This window comes from Octopus sinensis, linkage group LG13 (assembly GCF_006345805.1).
Source record: "Octopus sinensis linkage group LG13, ASM634580v1, whole genome shotgun sequence".
Taxonomy (NCBI): domain Eukaryota; kingdom Metazoa; phylum Mollusca; class Cephalopoda; order Octopoda; family Octopodidae; genus Octopus; species Octopus sinensis.
In genome coordinates, this window is record NC_043009.1 from 55,105,898 (window position 1) to 55,131,729 (window position 25,832).

The window sequence follows — 25,832 nt, forward strand, 5'->3', positions numbered from 1 at the left end:
GGATACCTTTCTTGTTTCTAACCCTTACCTGTTTTTCACGTTGAGGATTTCTTTTATTTCATACATCTTTAATAGTCCAAAGCCAGCAGAGAATCTGTTGACCAGAAAAATGACAGCAGTGTCTCTGCTACTAGCAGAGTTGTTTTCAGAGATGCACAGATGTAAACAAACTCACACGCCTGTGTGTGTGTGCACATGACTGCTATTGTTATGCTCAGAGCTCCAGGTAGCTTATCCTATTCCAGTCTGCTCCCAGTATAGTGATTAAGTAACTATTATACTTAGTTGTATTACTAGTTATGAAATGCAGAGCAAATGTAGGAGAAATTAAAATAAACACACAAGTCAGTTTATTAGTTCCTATGTACATTCCACCATTGTGGTTGCTTGGAAACCCTGCATTGGGGGTTCCAAGTGCTTTTGGATGCTTAACTAGAATGGATCATCAGGGAACACTTTATAACTTTAAGTTACAGAAAACTAATTGTCATTAGTCCTGTAACACACATTCACACACTCACACTGACACACACGTGAGGCTTCTTTCAGTTTCTGTCCTGTAAATCTACCCATAAGGTTTTGGTCAGCCTGAGGCTATAGTAGAAGATTATACCCAAGATGTGGTGCCCAAACTTCTCAAACCGCACGGCCAAGCCTGCACCTATCTCTATTATTTTGTATAAATAATGTATGCATAAAAGATTAACTTGACAGCTACAAGTATACTAACTCAAACAACCTCTGTTCTGTTTACTCAGTCTCTTTCCCCAACTTTTATCTCAACAGTGGAGGCAGATATAATATTCTATTATATCTTTTTTTTTTCTATTCTGAATTTAAATCCCAGCATGTGTGTGGCTGTTGATATTGCTCTTTCAGCCTGTCAAGTACCAGTAACATATTGGGATTGAGACAAGTAGAGAAACTAATAATGACATAACAGATTAGTATAAGAAAAGGAAACTCCTGAGTTTTCACTGTTGCTTAAGTCATTCATCATCATCATCATCGTTTAATGTCCGCTATTTTGTAAATCATCATCATCATCATCATCATTTAGCGTCCGTTTTCCATGCTAGCATGGGTTGGACGGTTCTACTGGGGTCTGTGAAGCCAGAAGGCTTCATCAGGCCCAGTCAAATCTGGCAGTGTTTCTACGGCTGGATGCCCTTCCTAACGCCAACCACTCCGTGAGTGTAGTGGGTGCTTTTTACATGCCACCCGCACTGGTGCCAGACAGAGCTGGCAAACGGCCACGAACGGATGGTGCTTTTTATGTGCCACCGGCACGAGGGCCAGGCGAGGCTGGCAACGGACACGAAACGGGGCGGTGCTGGCAACGGTCGCGAAACGGAAAGTTCTCTTACATGCCACCGGCACTGGTAACACATCTGCAATTTCCATTGATCGATTTCCATTGATCGATTTCGATTCTGATCCTCACTTGCCTCAACACGTCTTCACAAGTAGAGTTTTGTGTCCCAAGAAGGGAAGGTATGCATACGTAGGCTGGCTCCATCCCATGTAGAAGGCCACGGGTTGTGGACTCACTTGTCCTGCCGGGTCTTCTCGCGCACAGCACACTTCCAGAGGTCTCGGTCTCTAGTCATTTCCTCAGTGAGACCTAAAGTTCGAAGGTCGTGCTTCACCACCTCGTCCCAGGTTTTCCTGGGTCTGCCTCTTCCACAGGTTCCCTCAACCGCTAGGGTGTGGCACTTTTTCACACAACTATCTTCATCCATTCTCGCCACATGACCATACCAGCGCAAACGTCTCTCTTGCACACCACAACTGATGCTTCTTAGGTCCAGCTTTTCTCTCAAGGTACTTACACTCTGCCGAGTGTGAGTACCGGCATTACACATCCATCGGAGCATACTGGCTTCGTTTCTAGCGAGCTTATGCATATCCTCAGCAGTCACGGCCCATGTTTCACTGCCATGTAGCATGGCTGTTCGTACACACGCATCATACAGTCTGCCTTTCACTCTTGTGCGAGAGGCCTTTTGTCACCAGCAGAGGTAAGAGCTCTCTGAACTTTGCCCAAGCTATTCTTACTCTAGCAGTTACACTTTCAGCACACCCGCCCCCGCTGCTGACTTGGTCACCTAGGTAACGGAAACTATCAACTATTTCTAGTTTTTCTCCCTGGAAAGTGACGGAAGTTGGTCTCAGAGCATTTTCAGTGTTTATTGTTCCTGAGCATCTGCCACATACAAAAACCATCTTCCTAGTTAGCCTTCCTTTGACATTGCTGCATCTCTTATGTGTCCATAGCTTACACTTGGTGCATCTTATAGAGTTTCTACCTACACCTTTTCTACAGATCGAGCAGGGCCATCTACCTGAAGGTGTTTGTGATTTGTCTACCTTCCTACTGATTACGACTTTGGTTTTAGCTAGATTGACTCTGAGGCCCTTCGATTCTAATCCTTGTTTCCACACCTGAAACTTCTCCTCCAGTTCTGATAGCGACTCAGCAATTAGAGCAAGGTCATCAGCATAGAGGAGCTCCCAAGGGCATCCTGTCTTGAATTCCTCCGTTATTGCCTGGAGGACTATGATAAATAGGAGGGGCTGAGTACTGAGCCTTGGTGGACCCCTACCTCTACCCGGAATTCTTCACTGTACTCATTTCCAACCCTCACCCTACTAGCGGCGTCCCTATACATGGCCCGCACAGCTCTCACTAACCATTCATCTATCCCTAGTTTTCTCATTGCCCACCAGATAAGGGATCGGGGGACCCTGTCGAAGGCTTTCTCCATGTCAACAAAAGCCAGGTACAGGGGCTTATCTTTGGCTAGGTATTTCTCCTGCAGCTGCCTTACCAGGAATATAGCATCAGTAGTACTTTTCCCTGGCACAAACCCAAACTGCATCTCATCTAAACTAACTCTCTCTCTAATTAGTTGGGCTATGACCCTCTCCGTAACCTTCATCACCTGGTCCAACAGCTTGATACCTCTGTAGTTATTTGTATCTAGGGCATTACCTTTACCTTTGTAGCAGTTGACTATTATACTGCTACACCAGTCATTGGGTATGACCCCTTTGTGTATCACCTGATTAACTATATGGGTGACTAGGCTATAGCCGACACTACCAGACATTTTGAGCATCTCTGCAGTGATTCCTGATGGGCCTGGGGCTTTCCCTGTCTTCATGCTTCTAATTGCCTTAGCTACCACAGAACTATCAACTCGGATAGCTGGTCCCTCTGTTGGGTCAACATTCGGCAGACTCTCTTTATCCCATTCATTTTTCATTCAGCAACCTTTCATAGTGGCATCTCCAAACCTCTCTCTTTGCATCCTCATTTAGCGCAAGTGAACCATCTTCCATGCGAACACACTTCTCTCCTACCACATCACGATTCTCTCTCACACACTGTCTTGCAACACGAAACACCTCCAGTCTTTGGTCCTCACGGCGCAGAACATTGGCAAATTTTTTCTTATCTGCTTCCCCTCTGGCTAAATAAACCTGTCTCCTAGCTTCTCTTTTGGCAGTCTGATACAATTCCCTGCTACCCCATTTTTCCAGACCTTCCAAGCCTGTCTCTTTTCTTTATAGCCCTGTCTACAATATTGTTCCACCACCACGTTATTCTAGGTCGAGAGGGGACTTTGCACCAGCCACAGATCTGGTCAGTGGCTCTCAGCAGGTTGTCCCTTAGAAACGTCCAGCTGTCTTCTACCCCCTGTGATGCTCTATCCCCTTCTACTTCGTCAGAGGCTTCAAGTAATATGTCCCTAAATCTCGTCCCAGTGCATGCTTTAGGAAAGTGTCTTCTACCATAGCCTCTGGCCAACAAATGCCTTGTTAGTGAATTTGGATGAAGCCTGGTGTGTGTGTTTTTGTTTGTCCACACCCACCACTTTGGTAACTAGCAGTTTGGTAAAAGAGACAGATAAAATAAGACTTAAATAAGTACTGTGGTTTTTTTGGGGTTGTTTTTTTTTTTATCTTCAACTAAATTCTTCGAGCCACAGTCCAATGACTGAAACAAGTAAAAGATATTCAGTAGTCGGGCACAGATTAGATCACTGTTGTATATCATGTGCTTCCCTATTCTTTTCAGTATTGTGTGGATCCCATTGTTGATGGTGTGATAATTCAGGTGTCATTCACCTTAAACTTGCCCACTTGTCTTCACTTTTACTCCAACTAACCAAGCCAACACTCCCAACCCCCATCTGACAATCTATTTGGCATCAGACCAAGGTAGTGTCTTTATTCTGACTGAGAGTTTTCACAGCAAGCTAATCCTTTTCTTATTTTCAAAGATCTATTGGACCAAAAATAAAAATTGAATAGATAAAAACCGTAGCCATCGCAAGCAAGTAAGTATGACATGGTAGCAAGCATCGTGCTTTCACTACTTGTTTTTGGTAACCCTATGTAGTGCCAAGCAGTCATAGACATTCTCGGCCCTCCAGCCCTTGTGCTAGTGGAATGTTGAGAATGCGACGGCAAGAGGGAGAGATGGCTGCACCAGCTCTCAGCTGGTACTCATTTTTTAAGTTGAGCAGACAGAAACAATTCAAAGTGAAACGCCTTGTTCAAGGATACAACTCGCTGCCCAGCCCTGAAATCAAATGATCCTTATAATCATAAGCCCAACATGTTGTGACAGAACTTGCTCACCTTGTGGTTAAGGCCAAAATAATAACCAGAATATCATCGTTTAACGTCCGCTTTCCATGCTAGCATGGGTTGGACGGTTCAACTGGGGTCTGGGAAGCCCAAAGGCTGCACCAGGCCAGTCTGATCTGGCAGTGTTTCTACAGCTGGATGCCCTTTCTAATGCCAACCACTCCGTGAGTGTAGTGGGTGCTTTTTATGTGCCACCGACACAGGTGCCAGACGAGGCTGGTGAACGGCCACACTCGGATGGTGCTTTTTACGTGATAATTACAAATTTCCTATATGTATAATTCTGTGCTACCATACATTGAGCAAATTTTTCTTTTTGGGGTTTTCATGACAAGTCATTTTGGATTATGCATATATAATACACCAGGTGTGAATATTTGGACTAACTTGAGGTTAAAGATAGTTTAATTGTGACAAATCAATGTCTGCTGAAAAATACATGCTATTGTTAAAGCTTACTCTTTTGTCCTTAGTGGTTCATCATAGACCAGCTTTTGGTTCCTTTCTCACAGCTTTGTTGAAACTAAATTGATAATTCCTTCCATTATTATTATTCATTTCAGGATTTTCATGTTTTGGCCAAGGCTCCACTAGTGGCTTTTCCTTTGGTTCCAATACTGCTGCTGTGAAACCTCTAGGTTAGTGGGTGGTAAGGTTTCCTGGATCTTTCTCTATCTTTCCATTTCTTTCTCCTTCCCTCTTCCTTTCACTCACTCACTCACTCACACACCGACCCCCCCACCTCTGTCTCTCCCTCCTTCTCTCTTTCTCTCTGCCTTCCACTCGATTTTCTTTATTTTTAAACCACACCCGTCGGACAATCAATCAATAAGCTGTTTGATAGATGGACCCTTCGTTGGAGCAATAAAATTTGATATCCAACAACATACCAGTATTCTTCAATGACAGCAAATTCACACATGTAAAATAAAAAAAAAAATAATTTTATATACTGCTTATAAAAGAAACCAAAAAAAAAAACAACAACCAAGCTTTCAAGTCTGCTGTTTTCAATTTTGGCCTTAGGCTGTTTTTTTTCTTTTCCTTCAAACCTCATTGAATCATTAGTGCTGTGTAATGTAAACATTTCTTTACAAACAAGAACCAAATATATCTGCTTCAACAAAAAGAAACGTGTACGCTTTAACTTCATCTGCTGATACTAAGAGATAGGGGAAGCAAATAAAAATATAATCATGCTCTCGACTTCTTCCTATAACCTGTCAACAAGAGAAAGGCAAAATATTCTAGGCATTAGACGGTTACTGGTTTATATTTACGAAACCGTATTGATGAATATTTTTTTTTTTCTTCTTCCTTTTAATAAAAAATATTTGAAGAATCAAACATGTCCTATTTTCTCTGCATCCATTAATATCTAAAAGAAGAAGTAATTTGTCTTTCCTTTGTTGTGATGACGCTTAGAAATGTATTATTTCTGGTTGTTTGTCCCTGTAGTTTTTGCATTAGCTCCTGTTGTTGTTGTATATGTTGTCTGTGTTTGTATGTACATGTGTGCACCCATTCTATATTGCACATTTACAACTATATTTCTCTGTGTCCACATTGCTGTAATTTTGAAGAATTTTTGATATGATCGTATGCAATTTGTGTGTGAATGTGTGTGTGTATTGAATGAAGGTACATTTCATTTAATAAAAAGTTTCCTTTTCTTGACACAAATGTTGAACCAATTTGAAAATTTTATACACACACATATTAGTTTAACTAATCAGATATGAAAATGGTGCTGTTGCAATAATATTTAGGTTTTGAAATAAATTTCAAAAGTACTTTTGAAATGAATTTTTGCAGAACAGTTTAAGATTTTTGGTTATTAGCCTGGGATACTTTCAGTAAAGTTACCAACATGATATTTAGCTGCTGATGATGATTTTTCCAAATCATTTCTTATATTATTAATTATTAACAAACATCCGATCGTGGCCGTCCGCCAGCCTCATCTGGCACCTGTGTCGGTGGCACATAAAAACACCATCCGAGCGTGGCCGTCTGCCAGCCTCGTCTGGCACCTAGCTCATCTGGCACCTGTGTCGGTGGCACATAAAAACACCATCCGAGCGTGGCCGTCTGCCATCGTCTGGCACCTGTGTCAATAAAAACACCATCCGAGCGTGGCCGTTCGCCAGCCTCGTCTGGCACCTTGTCGGTGGCACATAAATCACACCCACTACACTCTCGGAGTGGTTGGCGTTAGAAGGGCATCCAGCTGTAGAAACACTGCCAGATCTGACTGGCCTGGTGCAGCCTTCGGGCTCAACCCCAGTTGAACCGTCCAACCCATGCTAGCATGAAAACGGACGCTAAATGATGATGATGATGATGATGATATAAGTGTTAATTATATAAACAAATGTTGTGAAAAACAAGTTGTGTTAAATCCCCCGTATTTGTGAGGAGAGAATCCAATGATGCTTTAAACTAGTAGATATTGTTTTATCATATACTTGTACATAGATTCCTATCACTTTTTAAAGTTATCTCTCGCATTTTCTATAAAAATTAGAGCAGCACTGAGAGTATACGAAACATTTGTAATTCTCAGTGCTGACTCTAGTTTCTGTTGAGATAACTTTAAAAAGTGATTGAGTCACACTGCTAACATGGTATTGACTTATAAACCCTTCTATATACTTGATAGAATACTGTGGTTACATAACTAAATATGGTGTCCCTACCAGTGATTAATATGTGCCTACATATATTGATTGTGACAGTTGACACCCCTCACTTTCATATCCTGACATTTAAAAATAATACTTGCATTCACTGTAGGAGGTGTAATTATCATTTAAGGAGAAAATCTAGAAGAAATGTGGCACAAATTCAATTTTTGGTGATATGACATCATCATCATCATTGTTTAATGTCCGTTCTCCATGCTAGCATGGGTTGGACGATTCGACCGTGGATCTGGGAAGCCAGAAGGCTGCACCAGGCTTCAGTCTGATCTGGCAGTGTTTCTACAGCTGGATGCCCTTAATAATATTAACAATAACAAATATTTCTTAGATTAGCACGTGGCTATAAATTTTCAAGAGTCAGTTGAATTGATCTCATTGTATAACTGTTCTCTATTCTCATCAGACATAAGGGTAAAGAAAACCAAAGCCATCTCCTACTGGAGTTGATAAGAAAGAGATCTAACTAAATCCTTATCATTTAATGTCCATTTTCAGTGCTGGCATAGGATGAACAGTTCAGCAGGAACTGGTGAGCCAGAGGTGTGCATCAAGACCTTCTGTCTGCTTTGGTATGGTTTCTTTGACTGGGTATCTTTCCTAACATCAACCACTTTACTGAGTGTATTGGGTGCTTTTTATGTGGCACCAGCCCAGTGAGGTTGTATAACATTCAAGAGAATATAGCTACAAATTGATGTAAAAAAATATTTAAATAAATTTTTATATATTTGTGTAATAGTGAGGGCAACACCAGTTATTTCTCTGTAATAATATATATTAATTATATCAAAGTTGACAGCTTACTTTGAGTTCAACTCCTGGTTGAGTTGTCCACTATACACACAAACGCACACACATTCTGTGTATGTGATGAAATTAAAATATAGCAGATACACTTGCAGCATACTAGATAACAAGGAACCTTCTACATGGTCACTAGAAATAACAGCCAAATCTCTTTTACATACCATATCTTAAATAAGGAAAGAACACGTTAGACAATGTAATTCTGGATACTCCTAAAAAGAAGTGATGGCCACACACTGAAATCCTTTGAACCTGAGGCTAAAAGAATGATAATGAACTTTTTTTTTTCTTGCATTGGCCAAACATACCCTCATTTTCAGTGTGAACGTCTTGTTTACAAATAATATTTAATATTACTTATATAGTGCAATGTTATTTAGTGATTTCTCCTACATATCTTTATTAACTTTAAGGTTTTTCTTAATATAATGTGTAGCACAAAGCATCACATTAAGTGACTTCTGTTCACCCTAGTTGTTAATGTGTTTAAGTTTCACTTCAAATGCCTGATTCAGCCAAATCACCTCTGCAGTCCATTCAATTATATAATTGAGTTATCTTATTTGTCATTGGATTGTGCATCATGCTGGGGAACCATTTGAAGGGTTTTGTTGAATAGATTGACCGCAGTACATATTTCCCTAAGTCTGGTACTTATTCTCTCAGTCTCTTTTGTTGAACTGCTAAGTGATGGGGACATAAACAAACCAACTCTGGTTGTCAAATAGTGAGAGAGACAAACACAATGACCCATTCTTAGATATGATAACAGTGGCATACATGGTGTTACATTTATTCCATGGTTCACAGGCTTCCACCACTCTTTCCATCTACCAAATGCACTAACAAGGCATTGTTCAATTCAGTACCTATTGTAGCAGACACTTGCCCAAGGTGCTGCACAGTGGGACTGAACCCAAAACCATATGGTTGCAAAGTGAGCTTCTTACCAGCTAAACATTAAAATATTTCCTATCCTATACACTAACAGAGAAATTGAGAGAATGTAGTTGTCCATCAAAATTAATAATATATCAGTTGCTTTTCATAATTCCATCAGGAAGTGAGGAAGATGTTCTGATAAAACGCCTCTGTTTATCATATTTTTTTTAATGCCATATAAGGCCAATTTGCTTTTACCTGGCACAGAAACCTATGTAACAGGTATGTATGAGTAGAAATGAGATTGTGTAACATTCAAGAGAATATAGCTACAAACTGATGTAAAAAATATTTAAATAAATTCTGATACATTTTTGTGTAATAGTGAAGGCAACACCAGTTATTTCTCTTTAATATGTTTGTTCCTTCTCAAGCCATGCCTAGCTCATAAGGGCTGGTTTCCTGGTTTCCTTGGCGTATAGGTTCCCCGCCTGGACGGGATGCCAGTCCATCGCAGGTGAGCTACAAGATGCAGGAGGAAAGAGTGAGCAGAAGTTCGCCATTACCTTCTGCCGGAGCCATGTGGAGCTTAGGTGTTTCGCTCATAAATACACACATCGCCCAGTCAGAGATTCGAACCCGTGATCCCTCGACCGCTAGTCTGTTGCTCTAACTACTAGGCCATGTGCCTCCACCTCTTTAATATAGGATACAGTAAAAAGGCGGCAAACTGGCAGAATCATTAGCACAATGGGCAGAATATTTAGCATTTTATCCGTCTATATGTTCTGAGTTCAAATTCCACCAAGGTCTACTTTGCCTTTTATCCTTCTGAGGTCGATAAAACAAGTACCAGTTGAATACTGGAGGTCAATGTAATCGACTTATCCCTTACCCAAAATTGCTGGCCTTGTGCCAAAATTTGAAACATGATGCAATAATTGAGAAGTGTTAAATATTAATATAAGGAGTTGTATCAATTGAACCGAAATTTTGAGGGGAGTTAACTGTGAATTTTAAAGATAAGAATAATGTAGTAGTGTGAATTATTTTGTTGTATCTTGAATGGAAACTAGTGAATAGTTTTAAGAAATTTTATTCACTATAGGCATAGCTGGTTTTGAGTTCAGTCCCTTAGTGCCGCACCTTGGACGAGTGTCTTCTATAATAACCCTAGACTTACCTATGCCTGATGGGTGAATTTGGTAGATGGAAACTGGTTGCCCATCACTTATATGTGCTTGTGTCCTCCATCACTATTTGGTAATTAATGTTAGTTTGTTTACATTCTTTTAGTAGAGTAGCTTAACAAAAGGGACCAATAGAATATGTCAAGATAAGTACTGGCATCAGTGTGTTCAACGGAAACCCTTCAAGGCAGTGCCCCGGCATGACTACCATCCAATGACTGAGACAAGTAAAAGATAAAGATTATACTATCTAACCATCCCAGTAAGCCAGATTATCTAAAAGCTACTTATGAACGATTCAGTTTGGAATTTAGGTGTAATTTACACTATCTGTTGTTGTTAAGTGTGAGATCTGTCTCACATATTGTAATATATAACTGCTTCAACATGCTGAACAAAATTACTGAAATCTTCTCCAAGAGCCATCACAGTTTTATTCATTAAGGTTAGTAACGGTGGTAGGTATGTATACATCATTATCATCATCATCATTACCACAGCTACTTTTCCCTGCTGGTATGGGTTGCACAGTCTTTATTGAAGCAGATTTTCTATGGCCACATGCCCTTACTGTCTCCAATCCTCGCCTGTTTCCAAGTAAGATAATATTTCACCATGACTGACACTCATTTACAATTATATGATGTGAAAGCAGAGAGACAGTAACACACATATTTATGTATGTAATATATATTTATAAACGGACTGCCATACAGGTTTTGTCAACCAAAATACTCACAAGGGTATTCATTGGCCTAAAACTATTGTAAAAGCCACTGCCCAAGTTGCTATGCTATGAGCTTGAACCCAAAACCATGTGGTTGGGAAGCAGACTTCTTATCACACAACCATGCTTTCACCTATCATTAATTTAATTTGGTTTTTAAAGGATCGGGCTGCTCCCACTTTTTAATTTTTGTCAAGCAATTGAAAAAAGAGTCAGTTTAAAATACTGTCAGTGGTGAAAAGGTCCAGTGTGTAAATCTGGTCCATCGCAGCATTGAATAAATTTCTCTGGGATAAAATACAAACCATTAGTATTGTTCTTAGAAGAGCTTTGTGCTTACAACCCACCCTTCAGCTAAAGTAGAATTGACTTTATAGCTTACTTAGATATCCCTGAAAAATTGTTACGGATATCAACTTGTAAAATCAGAGCTTGTAGCATGGTTCTTTCCTAAAATTGCCGTTTTTTCATAAATGTTTGTAAGTCATAAAAGTAAATGGAATTTATCATTATATTTCTTTATTCTATGAAAAGAAAAAGAAAACTTTAAACTGAAAGTTCTTGCATTACTAAAAATATTAGGAGCCTAGTACCCCATTCTTCCCTTTTTGCTTTTTCAATTTCAAGTTAGAAAGTTATACCATTAGAATTAATCTAAGCTGAAATATTTGCGACATTTGTGCTTACTAAATTCACCCATGATATAACTTCATTATTACTAACATTAGTAACTAGAATTTTGAGTAGCTTTACTGAAAGCTACCTTTCAATGGGCTTAAATAATATTTTTCTGCAAATGATTTTAAAAAAATTTTTATTTTACAAATTTTGGATTTTCTTTTAGCTTTTAAATTAATACCATATGTATGTTAAAATTTTAATCCATTTTCATTCAATATTTTTTCGAATATGTAACTTTCATCCCATAACTGAAATTTATTTAATTTTTCGTTTTTTTTTTTAATTGCCAGTTGTCTCCCTTGTCATTTTCATTTATTTATTTTTAACATTTTCAAGACATTTTTGTACCATTTTTATTTATTTATTTGTTTGTTTTTTTTTTTCTGTTAATTTAGTTTTTGTCTGAAATACCAACTCATAATGTTTACTCATATACATCGTTAAATAAATTACAAATGATAATATTTTTTAAATCCTCAAAGACAGACGAACTAATAAAGCTTAATCCCCACCACCCGCTTCGCCTCTCCCTTTCTGCCCATCACAACATATTAACCCTTTGAAATATTGTTTAATAGATATTTTAGCTATTCATAGCTTGTTTGTATTTTTTTTTTTTAAATCTGTTTTGCAGGTTGAAAATATTAAATTCCTGTGAAATTTTGGTCATGAGAGAACCGTCATTGTTCTTTAATGCAGTGTGTGTTCTCTTGTGGCCTTTTGACTTCTAGTGCAAGTGAGTTTCTTATTCTAGTTTGGGTTGATTATCTTATTAAGTAAACTTAATTTAATTAAGGATTTTTTTCTTTTCCCCTTCCCTACTCCTTCCTTTCTGTGTGCGCCTGATTAAATAAAATATTTATATATGTGTGTATATATATATTTATATCTATAGAGTATGGAAATTTTGCTTCAATCTTCATCTTAATTCTTTTCCCAGTTAGAAATTTTTAAGTTGATTAAAATTTGAAATTTTAGTTTTTGTAAACTGAAATGGGGAGAGTGATGAAATGAATAAAAACATTTTAAAAAATACAGTAAGAAGTTGAATTAAATTCAGTTAAAAAAAAAAAGGTATAAACATATCTTTTACTTGTTGCAGTCATTGGACTGTGGCACTGTTTTGAAGGGTTTAGTCAAACAAATTGATGCCAGTACTTCTTTTTAAGTCTGGTACTTATTCTATCAATCTCTTTTGTCAAACCACTAAGTCATGAAGATGTAAACAAACCAACATCGGTTATCAGGTTGTTGTGGGGAGGGGACAAACACAACACAAAAACACACACACACATATATATACATGACAGGCTTCCTTTCAGTTTCCGCCTGCCAAATTTACTCACAAGGCATTGGTCAGCTCAGCAGAAGATACTTGCCCAAGGTGCTGCACAATGGGACTAAACCTATAACCAACCATATGGTTGTAAAACGAGCTTCTTAACTCCATAACGAAGATATTCTAAATGTGAGAAGCAAAAAATTATTTCAGATTCCTTTCCTTTTTTCCTCTACTTAATTTCGGTTTATGAAAACAAAATCCCAGTTGTAACCTCTTGAAATTTCAGTCTGGTGGAAGGAAGATGATTTCCATCTCTTATATATATATACACATACATACATATATAAATATATAATATGTATAATACATTCGATAGTTTTCTAAGGTTAGAATTAATTGTTCTTATAATCTTGCTCTTCTCTCTACAGTCATAGTGCTTCTTTGTTACAGCATGTGTGACATACCCGTTTTCAACAGACCCTATCTTTCTTCTAAACTCCAAAAAAGATTTCTTTCTAGACTCAACCATTTGATTTACTTACTTCTGAATACACCTTGAGCTATCTTTCTTTTTGGTACTCTACTCATCAACTCCCTTACCTGTGTGACCAATCTCTTTTCTTCTGGTTTGAAACTTCGGCTCTGTATTCATTGGAATGTATCTGATGTTTCTGGCAATAAACAAGTTTAGAAACAGTAATATAACATATTACTACTTAACAAATTTTCCTATCCAGTTGGCTGGGTAACATTATTTTAAACATATCTTATAAATGAAAGGTTGTGTTTGCAAATAATTCCGTGGCCTGCTAGCAATTCTCTTTTCTATTTTGAGTGTGCTTAAGATTGCCAAACAATAATTATACAAATTTAAGATGTCTTTTTTTTTTTTAAAAAGAAAAAGGACATTTTGTTTGTTTTCTAAAAGACTTAAACAATAATAAATTATAATTATAGTATTTAATATTACTTTCTCTGTGATTACCAGTCTATTCTGCACTGGCTGTCATGCATGTTGCTTTCATTGGTTTTCATAAAATTTGCATGTCCTGGAATGCTGGATAAAATGCAATAATTGAAAAAAGAAAAAAAATGCTTGATCTATGACTAGTTTGTAGAGATTGTTTAATTTCAATATTATTGTCATATCATATATAACAAAGCTAAAACTTGCTAATGTTTTGACTTTCTAGTTATTTCTTATATATTTTATTTATTCAATGAATTGGGATGCTTTGTCTTTTCTTTGATATTATCTTCAAACTTTATTAGTAACAGTTATTTAAGTGGTTCTTGACTATTGATTTAATACAAGGTAGCATCAGAGAGGAGGTGGGGGGGGACTAAAACAGCATAGTAATTAAGTAACTGTAGCCATCTTATATGTATATATATTTATATTCATTTGTTTTAAAGCTCAGACTTAACTCAATCAAAACGAATAGCTAAAATTCTGTGTATTCAGGACTTTCTCCTCTTGTACATCAAAAACTCCAAGACCATTCTGATCAAATTGAAAATCCTACTGTTGAAACTATTAACACTGAAAATGTTATTGTCGGTAAGGTTACGGACTTTTTTTCCAGTCTACATGTAATATCAGTATGAAATTATGACTAATTGGTTGTCATAAAGAGAGAAGTGCAAGGTATAACAACAATAAAGGAGGTGGGTGTGGACCTCAACTTAACTATTTGTAAAATATGTGCTTAGTCTGTTACCATGGTTTTTTTAACTGATTACCACAGCAGATTGCTAGGAGTATCATAAGTATTATCAAACACATACAATATTTTGATTGCTAAAGTAGAAGTATCCTTGGATTTTTTTTTTTTTTCCAAAAGCAATTCAAAACCTTAATTACTATAATGTTACCAGCAAAATAAGTTTGAGTGTTGTCTTATATTATGGTGGGTGGTCATGGAGATAATTAAAGCTTGTAAAGAGTACAGTCAATTATATAAGATCCAGAAAGTTAAAAGGCAAAGTTGACCTTAGTAGGATTTGAACTGAGAACTGTAAATAAATACCAGAAATTTTGTCCAGCCCTCTAATGATTCTTTCAATTCATTGTCCTTGTAGTAGTCAAACACTAAGCTGTTTGCTTACTGTTGAACGGTTTGCAATTAGCTGAACAACTCAAAAGGAAGTCAAAACTCTTTCCTTGGAGGGTCAACATTTTGTAACATGAATCCATGTTTTCATGACCAAGACAATTTTCTATATCCCAGTTTGCATAGCTATAAGTAGGTATGATGGGTAGGAAAGAGATAGTTTAAAAACGTCTCAAACAATCAGGAAAGGAATCGGTTAAATTTTGACATTAAACGTATCCCCATTAGTATAATTTTTCTGCCACAATTTAGTACTATAAAGCACTGATATGCATTTGACACGTCTGCTGAAGAGTGTATTGCCAACTGCCTTGATTTCATCTTTGGAGATTACCAGCATCCAAAGATCTGACCTCATCATTTCTCTGTCTGTGACTGCCCATCTTCAATAGCATGCAGCACATTTTTTATTTAAATTCTTCAAGAAAGGAAATAAATTTTATTCCTACTTTACAAGGCTCATATGTTATGATTTTTATCAAAAGCATTTGTTACCTGGAATAAAATACTTAACCAAGAATTGAAAATGAGTTGCGCAAACTAAACTGGCCAGGGGTTTACCTTTCATTGTACATTGATTTTTCTGCATGAGACCCAGGTCAGCCCTGAGCAAATTTATGATAAGAAGCATTCTAACCATGACCAGTTTATCTTTGTATGACATAATCTTACATATACAAGTGTGATTTGAGAGAATTTGATTGATATTTCAAGCCAAACAACCAAGGTTCTCAATTATTTTTTGCCTATGGACCCTCTTTGATTCCTATTTCACTCAGCTGAACCCTCAAAGCCATTTGATGTTTAAAAAAAAAATCCTACAATACCATTGTAATTAAATAGGAATTGTATAAAAAAATTTTAATATTTTGTGTACTGTGGAGATATAAGCAATTTATTGCACATAAATTTCTACACAAAAATCTTATATGGGCCACAGTTGAGGACCACTGATGCAGAGGGTCCTTTGTGATGGCATAAAAGATGCATGGGCATATCAGATCTGCCTCAATTGTAGCAGTCTATATTTCAAGGAAAAATGTTATTAGTACATTAAAGCTTATGAGAGTCCTGACTTTGCATATAGCACCCTAGGACATCCTTTTGAGACAAGTTTTTTTGGGGGGAAAAAAAAGTCCATCTTAGGAGAATTAATATAACCTATAATACTGTCTTGAATCACACATTCCATTTCTTTGACTTCCACCTTTATTTGAACACAGTATAAGGGAGCTTAATTGTTTCCTACTTTTCAAAGCTAGAATATCTAAAATATAGAAACAGGATAGTACTAATGATTAAATGAAATTCTCAACCCTTCAGTGAATGTTAGTTCATTCAGAATTAAATAGGATAATTAGTAACATGTATAGTAATGTTCTAAGTCGGTGATTAGAAGCAGTTTTTAAAAAATCTTTCAGTTTGCACAAAATCAAGACAAAAACTAAATTTGTTTTCTCTTTCACACTCACACATAAACAATTTATTGAAACTCCAAAGAATTTAATAATGATAATATTTATATAATTTTACCTTAATCTTTTAGCATTCAGATCTGTCCAGTGTAATGCTTACTTATTTATTCACATTCTTATGAAAGAATCATGCATTATCTCGAAGCCATGAGATTTCAGTGATACGATTGTTTATTTATAGAATTACATTGTAGGATAAGTGTGATAAGCTGGATCTGAACAGTTTAACCTTTTAGCATTCAAACCAGCCATATCCAGCCAAAATATTCTGTTTTATGTACAAACTGGCCAGATCTGGCCTCTGCCATCTACAGTATAATTTCACTCTAAAATAAACAATCATCAATGTCTCAAAGCTAGAAGATAATGCATGATGAATTGAAAAACAATGTGAGTAAATAAGCATTACATTTGACAGAATAATCTGAACGCTAAAGGGTTACATGAAAAGTTGTTTATGCATTTGTTGAAATTCTGTTTCCTTATTGACTAATTACAATATTTTTTTTTCCAGGCTGTACAGAAAAAAAAAATCGATTATTAAGTAAAATACATTGCTCGCATGTTCTTCAATTAAAATTTTAGCTTCTCTTTAAAAAAAGCATGTATTACAATGTTTAGAATCTGATGTGTGAGTGTGTGAACATTGTAGAAGTGAAATTAATCTTTCTGTATACGAATAATATTTTGATTAGAATTGATTCTGTTGTCACAATCCTTGAATTTCTTTTGTCCCCTGTTTTTGTTAGGAACAATCCTCAATACACCAGGGAGTATATTCGGTACATCAGGAAGCACAACAACACAGCCAGGACTGCTCGGTACACAACCCAACGCCGCAACTGGAGCAGCATTCTCATTTAATAATCTGTCGACAACGCAACCCAACTTTGCTACCGGAGATGGACAACAGTTAGCTGGAGGCCAAAACAGAGCTTTTCAATTACAAAAACCACCTCCACCAGCCAGTAAGCGGGGCAAACGGTAATGTTTGACAACGTAAAGCTGAGCCAGATGACAAGCACATTTTGTACATACGTAAAAATGTTTCAAAAGATCTAAATTAAAATGAATGTTTGACTATTTCTACTATCATCCACATTAATAATACACTGAATTCTAACTTTGTTTTTAAGATAATTATATGTAAAAGTAAAAAAAAAAAATACAATACTTTTCTGTGTTATTTTTATAATTAAAAGCAAAATTACTCAGACATTGTATTTTCTTCCTCACAGAATCCATTTGACTTCATCTGTAATTTTTGCCATTTGTCATTAAACATCTCAACAATAAAAGCAACTTTTAACAACATATCTGTGTTGCTCAATTTTCTATTGTTTAGTTTTGATATATTCATATTAGTAAAACTTCATTTTACTATAAATTCTTTGACCAACATACTGTAATTCTTAATTCAGTTGGCAACCCTGTACATCCTTATCACTGCACTGTACCACATCATCATCATCATCATTGTTCGACCGTGGTCGAGACAATGGAATTTACCATGCTACACCAGACTTCACGGTCCATCATGGCATTACGGAGGTCCTGTTGCTGGATGCCTGTATCCCTGGAGATTACATCAGGGTAGGAGAGTGTGCGCCCTCTGGTATTGCGAGTAGATGGCTTCCAGAGGAGAAGAGTAGAAATTACTTCTTTTTCAGCTCTACAACAATGTCCAGCAAACTGGACTCTCTTACCTTTCACAAGAGATGACACAGGTGGTAGTTTCCCATATATTTGCATTTTGGTTGGATGACGCTTCCACGAGAGATTTTGAGCTCTTATACGGAGGCGAGTGTAGGTTCCATCCAACCGCCTCTCAAGCTTCTTTGATAACGTCCACACCAATGTGCTACGATGTATAGATAGATGTACTGCCAAAAATAATTAGTTCATTTTTAATAAATGTAACACAAACTAAAAATTCTAAATAAAGTACCTAATTTTTTGTAAGCCAAATGGTTAAAACATTCACATTGCAAGTGAAATTGGACAGACAGAAACTGTATCAAAGTCCATTGGCTAGATTATCCCTGTAATTTAAAGTTACAACTTTGTCACTGTGACATACTGATTCCACCACGGAATTATATTAAGTGTACATGTGCCTGGGGACTGATTTGCCACTTACAAACTAAATCAATGAGCAATTAATTCAGTTGATCAAACAACTGAATCCTCATCGATGGAATAAATGAAAATCTACTTTATTTAGAGGCTAAACTATGTAAAGAACTTTTTCTGGTTCACCATACTTCAACTTCGTACAAAAAAATACACCAAAATATTTATATATGTTCTTAAGTTTGTCAAGTGTAAAAGTTTGGAAACCACTGCCTTAAACTATTAAACTAACAAGATTGAAATGATTTCTACTTAAGTAATTAGTAACAAAAATTCAATACAAAGCATAAAGGATGCATTGATAACTGATTTAGATGTTTTCTGCTGACATCATTCTTAAATTTCATTGTCAGTGCCATTTTAGTCTTTTTTTTTTCTGAATCACAAGAGTTCAATAGATTTGTTGAGCACCTCAACCTACATTTCAATAAAGGCTGACTCTAAAAAATAGACAGTGCAAACATATGAAGGCTGTGCCAACAGCTGATTTACTAATTGCATCAACCAAACAATGAAGAAGTTTCATAGTAAACTTCCATTCAAAGAGATGAGATATAGATGGAGTTCATAGGCAGCCAATGGAGCTATGAGGAGGTTCTCATGAAAGACATAAGGTTTTCTGATGTTAAGAGCAACAACAGTGAACTGTGAATCCACCATGTTCAAGAATATAAGACCTCTAGTGTGAGACACAGGAAAGTAAATCTCTTGTACATCTGGTTCTATATAAACAATGCTGGTGATCACTGAAAATGGAGAGAGACTCAGTGGGATGAAGGACATTGTATCCATTACCATTGAAGTGTCCAAAATGCAGGCAAAGTTAAAGAAGTTTTTTGTGGGGAATGGCACACTTGCATGAGTCTAAAGATCAGATTAAATCTCCTGCAGAGAAAATAAGATTGTGATGCAAAGGTTGGCAAAGTGGTTGATATTGACTCCTGGTGGGGGTCTATGTGGCTATCTAAGGAGCAATAAATATTAAATATTCTAACTATAAACATAGTATGACTGAATTTTTATTGTCGTTTATCAATTTCATCAAGTATTTTGATTAAATTTTTTGAAATATTTCTTCTTAAAAAATGGTGATGCCACAAAAGAATGAGGGAATTATTGTTTTTAAATTGAGAAATTTTTCATTACTTATGCTTTTAAATTTTAGTTTACATATTTGCATGATTGCATTCAATAAGTTATCAATAATTCCATGAAGAGGTCAATGATAATAAGAAGCTAGCTGACCCCTGTTGTAGAGTTTGATGAGGAAAGGAGCTAGCTGTAGGGAAGAGGAACATCATTAGCACAAATCAACTTGTCTGGGTTGAAGTGATCAGAAAAATGTTCACACTTGGTGACTATGCAAATGGAAATGTGAGACATTGGTCTGAGAGGAATGAAGAATGTGACAGTGAGACTGATTGATCTGAGAGTAGTGGATGTGATGGTGGGACTGATTGATCTGAAAGGTGTAGCAGATATGCAACGTGGACTTGGATGTTTATTAAGCTAACAAATAGACTTTTAAAAAAGTTTGTTCTTTTACTAAACCTTACCCCAAATTTTGGATTATTTTGAAAATTACTAGAAAATAGCAGTAAAATAATAAATACATGAAAATAAAACTGGGGCTTTGTTGGTATCAACAACGGTTCCAGTTGATTCAATCAACAGAACCTTCTCTTGAAATTAATATGTAATAGGCTGAGCGCTCCACAGACACATGTACCCTTAAAGTAGTTCTCATGGAAATTCAGAATGCGACATGGTTGGCCCTCTGAATTACAGCTACCACTCATTTTTGCCAACTAAGTAGACTGGAGCAAGATAAAATAAAGTACCTTCCCCAAGGGCACAATACACCACCAGAAATCAAGCTCACAACCTCACTGTCATGACCCGAGTATCCCTAGCCACTAAACCACAGGTCTCCACATACATGGAAATAAACAGTAGAGATTTAAGGATCAACAGTTTGAGTAAGTAGAGGTCTAAGAATCAATAGGGCATAGTTTCCCATTAATGTTGTACTATGTTCTAGTCAAAGACACTTAATCATTGTGGTGTTGTTTTTTTTTGTATTATTTGAATTCTTTTCAGAAAAATGTGATTAATGTGTAACAATAATTTTAAAATATTCCTCAAAATATTTTTAAAATATAAAAATCTTGAGAAAAATAAAGCACTGAAAATGTTCATTGTGAACAAAAACTGTACCAAAAGCAGACAAGTTGAACATAGTAGAAATAACATTTGTAATAAACAAACAAAATAGCAAACTAACCACTGAGATTACTTATTAAAGGATTTCCATGCAAACTCTTTTCTGTTGGTAGTAAACTCAACAAATATTGTAACTGATGAGGACAGGATATAGCTGTAGTGTTTGATAAGAGCTGCTGCTATATATCCAACCTTGTTCAGGTTTAGTCAGACATAGCTTAAAGCATCTACCATGAAGTGGTAGAGTTGTTGGTTAACCCCAGGCTGAGTAGATTTATGCAAGCATAGCTAAGTGGTTAAGAAATTTACTTCACCACTATATGGTTTTCGTTCAGTTGCACCGAACAGCACCTTCAGCAAAGGTCTACCAAAGCTTTAGGAGTTAAATTTCATAGACAGACACTCTATGGAAACCTATGAGACAGACTCTTCCTGTTCTTGGATAGGAAAAAAAACAAGCTAGTCATAAGTTCAAATCATATCACAATTACGGCACTTAGTTATTTTGATTAAGCGATTCCTGTAGAAAGAACATTCAACAGTAAAAATATTTTCCAACAAAGAAAAAAAAAAAGACAACTGTATACTGGTGCATACAATTTTTTTATATATAGTTTGTCAGGTGAGGGAAATGTGAAAAGCCACAAATCATGGGTCGGGATGCTTCAGAAGGAAGTAGCACATCAAGAAATTGAGTTATCCTCAAACCAGAGACCTGATCTGAATGCTTGTAGCAGGGTTGAGTCCCCTAAAGACGTCCAAGAGCCTATTGTTGCCTTGTCTCAGATTAGCTTAACTGCGCAGACCAAAAAGGTCTTCTCGCAATAACAATCTGGTCTTTTCCTAGAGATTGCTGATCTAGGTATTAGATCATATGTGTCCTCCTCTTTTCAAGATGGTAGGTTGTAATTTGAGTGGAGTTGGCTACTATTCCTAACATGTTAAATGACTATGTAGAGGTTCTTTATTGGCTGGCTGACATGTTCTACCACAAGGTCCAGTCCTTGTGGTGTGGTGGTTTGTGTGTCTCAGTGAGCCTAAGAGCTAAGCCAGCAGAGTGCAAGTTCCTGGTAGGGTATTCCATTCTGGGCAGGCCAGTGGATAGAGGCCAGACTAATATGGGTCACTTCTTTGCAAAGTTAAAAATAGATTTGTGTAGGGCCAATACTCCTACCTAGAAAAAAGCAATGTTACAGAAGCATTGATAACAATTCAAAACAAACAAGACCTGGGAGAAGGCGGCTTTCCCTTAGAAAAACGTGATACAGTGCAGCAAAATCTAATAGAAAGCTGCAAGGAAATAGAAGGTCCATCAGGAGAGAAGCAGAAAAGACAGCCTAGAGACGATAAGAAAAGCCATCGATGGCATATACTCTATAGGAAGTAAAAGACTTAAGTGACAGTATTTTGAAACAGAAGTAACATTTAGAAAACAAGTAAAAAAAATTTTGGTAAAAACATGTGTGTATGTATGCATGTATATGTATATATATGTATTCCATGCAATGTTATATATATATTTATTTCACAGATTGACATTACATTTAAGAGTGTAATTCATATTTACAAGCCAAATATACACAACTTTATTTAAGCAATGAGAGAATATCACCTCACCTCAAACTTCCACTTTTTATCAGATCTTTTGGGATCTTTTGTTCAAGTTTTGTGGGGTTTTTTTTAGTCAGATCTTTTTCAAATTTTAATATAGATTTATTTTTCAATTTTTTTTTTGTAATTTAATGAATAAAATAATTTTAATTTTTTAGAATTTTTGTTTTATTTGTTTGTTTGTTTTTTTTTTTGTAATATTACTGCAACTTATTAATATATCTTCGAATTTGGGCATTAAACACTTAAAAATAGATTTGTTAGAAAATGGAGATATTTGCTAAAACAAAACTGTACAAAGATAAAATATAGAAATGCATATATCAAATCTTGGAAAGATTAGGGAAAAAAAAAGAATCTCGAAAAGATTTTTATAACAAATCTATATACAGATAAGACAAGATCAGGTTATCAAAAACATTTCAAGAGTGGGTATTAAGAACATTAACCAAATAATACAAACTTAAATTACCAAATCAGTAATATAAGGTTGTATCGTTTTTTTTTTTCCTTTTTAAACACTCAACTTGTGGAATCAAGTTAATCCTTATAATGCCTTTCATTTATTATCACTTCTTCCTGATATAAGTACGAAAGCAGATATCAAACCTTAAGCTACAAAATTTCAAGTTATAAACAACAATACAACATTATGAAGCATTCTGGTTCCTCTATACTTCTAGTTGTAGAGCTAATGCAAATTGAAAAAATCTCAGCTGCACAGAGGGACTAAACTATCAATCTCTATCTTAGAGTCATGTATGAGATGTTTTGGTGCTACTTATTTGACACCAGCTGATCCAGCACTGATTTATTTGACATCATGTATCTTCAATGTTTTTCACATGCTTCCCTTCATCTCTCTCTCTTTCTCTCTCTCTCTCTCTTAGTGTTTACATCTGTTAGCATATTTCTCTATATCTATGAGGAGCGGGGAAAGTTTTTGCCAATCATATTCAATTAATAAAGTGTAATGTCTCTACCCCACTCTCTCTCTCTTTCACACACACACACTTTCAATCTGTATGTGTATATTTCTGCACATGTATGATTGAGTGTTTGCTTCCAGCACCAAAAAGTACTGTCACCAAAACAAACCGAATGTCCAGTTGACAGTGTCAAATCCTGTGTCCACACAGTTGTGCCAAGTCATCTCATTCCATTTAGAGTGCTATGATTCAACAGCTGACCCTTGATGCTTTCCTAATAAGAAAGCAGTATTAAATAGTTCTTCGTTTGGTTTAAACGTTATTAGGCTTCTAACCACACTAGAACATTCTTAATTATTAAACATTAGTATAGCAATTAAATGATGATAGCATTGCTTCTATATTTTCTCATTATCCAATAACTGAGCAACACGATACAACTGAAAAAATTATTGGGGTAAATCTTCAAAAAGGAACAATAAATACATTTAGTTTGTATTGTATGATGATTGTTGCCAAATTAGAGTTTACTTTCATATGCAAAAGATCACAGCAGTATGACATTGTCTAAATAGTATTGTATTTCAAAAATAATTCATATTTTGGAGGCAGAACTATTGCTAGAAAAAATACTCTGAGATTCTCAGAATAGTAAAATTATATTAATCTGATATGTAAATTTTTATATATTTTTTTTTTGTATAAATTTAGAAATAAATCTTATTTTAAAAAAAAATAATAACAAGAATAACAATTAGTTGATATGATTGATCTAAAATTATTCAAACAATTCAATGATGTTTAAATATTAATTTGTTACACATGTTGGTATAATACCTTGCAATTATAGGGTTTGAATCAAGAAACTGTGCAACATTCATCATTCTGTTCACAAGAGCATTAGCAATCAAGGTAAGTTGATTTAAACTGGATGCAAGCGGGGAATCAAAACTAAAGACCCAGATTTTGATTGCCAGGAGTTCATTTATACTCTAAAGTGTTCTTCACCGCACAATGATATTTAGATATAGATATATATATTAAAAGAAACTTAGTGTAAGTTTTCAAATATGAAAAAACCTACACTGAAATCAATTTAATCAGTCACTGAAGAGCAAGAAACTATTTTAACAGGGAGCCCATCAAGAATGAAAGTTTCATTTTATAATGGCAAGAATGAGTACTTGCAATAAAATAACAGGACAAAATATATCTGGAAACCAAGTCAGAAATGCATGATATAACGTAACTTATAGCATAACATATTGAATTTACAGGTGTAGTAGAATCCAAGCAACTACGTAGCAGTAATAAAACAAGTTATAATATGATATATAGAATATGAGACAGTATTTTTTGATTGGTATATCAGTTGGTGGGTGGATACAGTTTCACAGTTTAATCAAACATTTGCATCGACTTCTTATTTAGGTGCATGACCCAATTATTCAATGATTGAGGGTACTTTTTCGTTCTTATTTCTTTTTTTTTTAATTTAAAATTACTGGTAGCAGGAAATTTGACAATGATAACAAAATAAAAATTAATCAATACATTTTTAAATAGTTAAAAAGAAAAAACAGAGCAATTTATTTACAAGACAGAATTTAGCAAAACCGAGTAAATTAAAACCCAATTTTATATATATATGTATACCGTAAATCTTCGAGTATAGTGCGCCCTTGAGTATAATATGCAGAGGATTTTTAGGGGACTGTACTTCTGAAAAACCTAAACCTTGTGTATAATACACACCCCTTCTCTAACTTGAGTCGTGCGTAATTAAGCCAGCAGCACCTAGTCAAACAAACACTTCCGCGCACACGTAATACAATAATGGTGGTGTTCTTAACTGTTATATGGGAATGTAAATGTTTGCAAATTGTGTTTGTTACATGTTATTCTATGTTCTGAATACTTTTATTTTAACAAGTGTTGCTTACTGCAAGTTATGAATGATCCCTTTATGACTTCCTTGCTTTCAGGTTTAGCTTAAGGTATTTTCGTGCCTGGCATCACAAAATGCGTCTGAATAAACATTGCCGACAGCAAATAGAGACTCGGACATTGCTTAGAAAATATTTTTCATTTTTAACCTCGTATATAGTACGCATTAGGGATTTTGACCTTTAAATTTTGGGAAAAAAATGCAGATTATACTCACGGATTTACGGTATATATACACACACACACAAACAATTTTTGTGAATAATGTAAAGTTCAATGCCTTACAATCTCACAGTAATTAACAGTTTCATCCCAGATAAGAATTGTCAGATAATGGAGTCTTGCACAATACAAGGATGCCTGAAAGGGATAAAACTGCTGGACAAAGTGAAGCAGTAAATTTTCCAATACTTGCACCAAAATTTTGCAACTGTAATAAGGTCTCTCTTTCTTTGAATTAGTTGTAC

At 35.8% G+C, this 25,832-nt stretch overlaps 2 protein-coding genes across 13 annotated transcripts in view; one reads left to right on the top strand and one right to left on the bottom strand.

The window, feature by feature from the left end:
- Positions 1–17,836, top strand: part of LOC115218552 (nucleoporin p58/p45) — a 71,431-nt gene extending 53,595 nt beyond the window's left edge. For 3 of the 8 annotated variants that reach the window (XM_036508364.1, XM_029788437.2, XM_029788438.2), the window contains exons 15-16: positions 5,223–5,297; positions 17,272–17,836. In XM_036508364.1, coding sequence (XP_036364257.1) covers positions 5,223–5,297; positions 17,272–17,510 — 314 coding nt within the window. In that variant the 3' untranslated portion in view covers positions 17,511–17,836. Of the gene's footprint in view, positions 1–5,222; positions 5,309–12,285; positions 12,388–17,271 lie in introns of all 8 variants that reach the window. The other 5 variants (XR_005001696.1, XR_005001697.1, XR_005001698.1 and 2 more) reach the window with 5 other exon arrangements.
- A 3,626-nt stretch (positions 17,837–21,462) lies between these two features.
- The window catches only part of LOC115218642 (protein FAM114A2), a 39,123-nt gene continuing 34,753 nt past the window's right edge, over positions 21,463–25,832 (bottom strand). For 3 of the 5 annotated variants that reach the window (XM_029788560.2, XM_036508371.1, XM_036508368.1), the window contains exon 14: positions 21,463–24,922. The gene's annotated coding sequence lies outside the window, so the exon portion shown is untranslated. The remainder of the gene's footprint in view (positions 24,923–25,832) is intronic. The other 2 variants (XM_036508369.1, XM_036508370.1) reach the window with 2 other exon arrangements.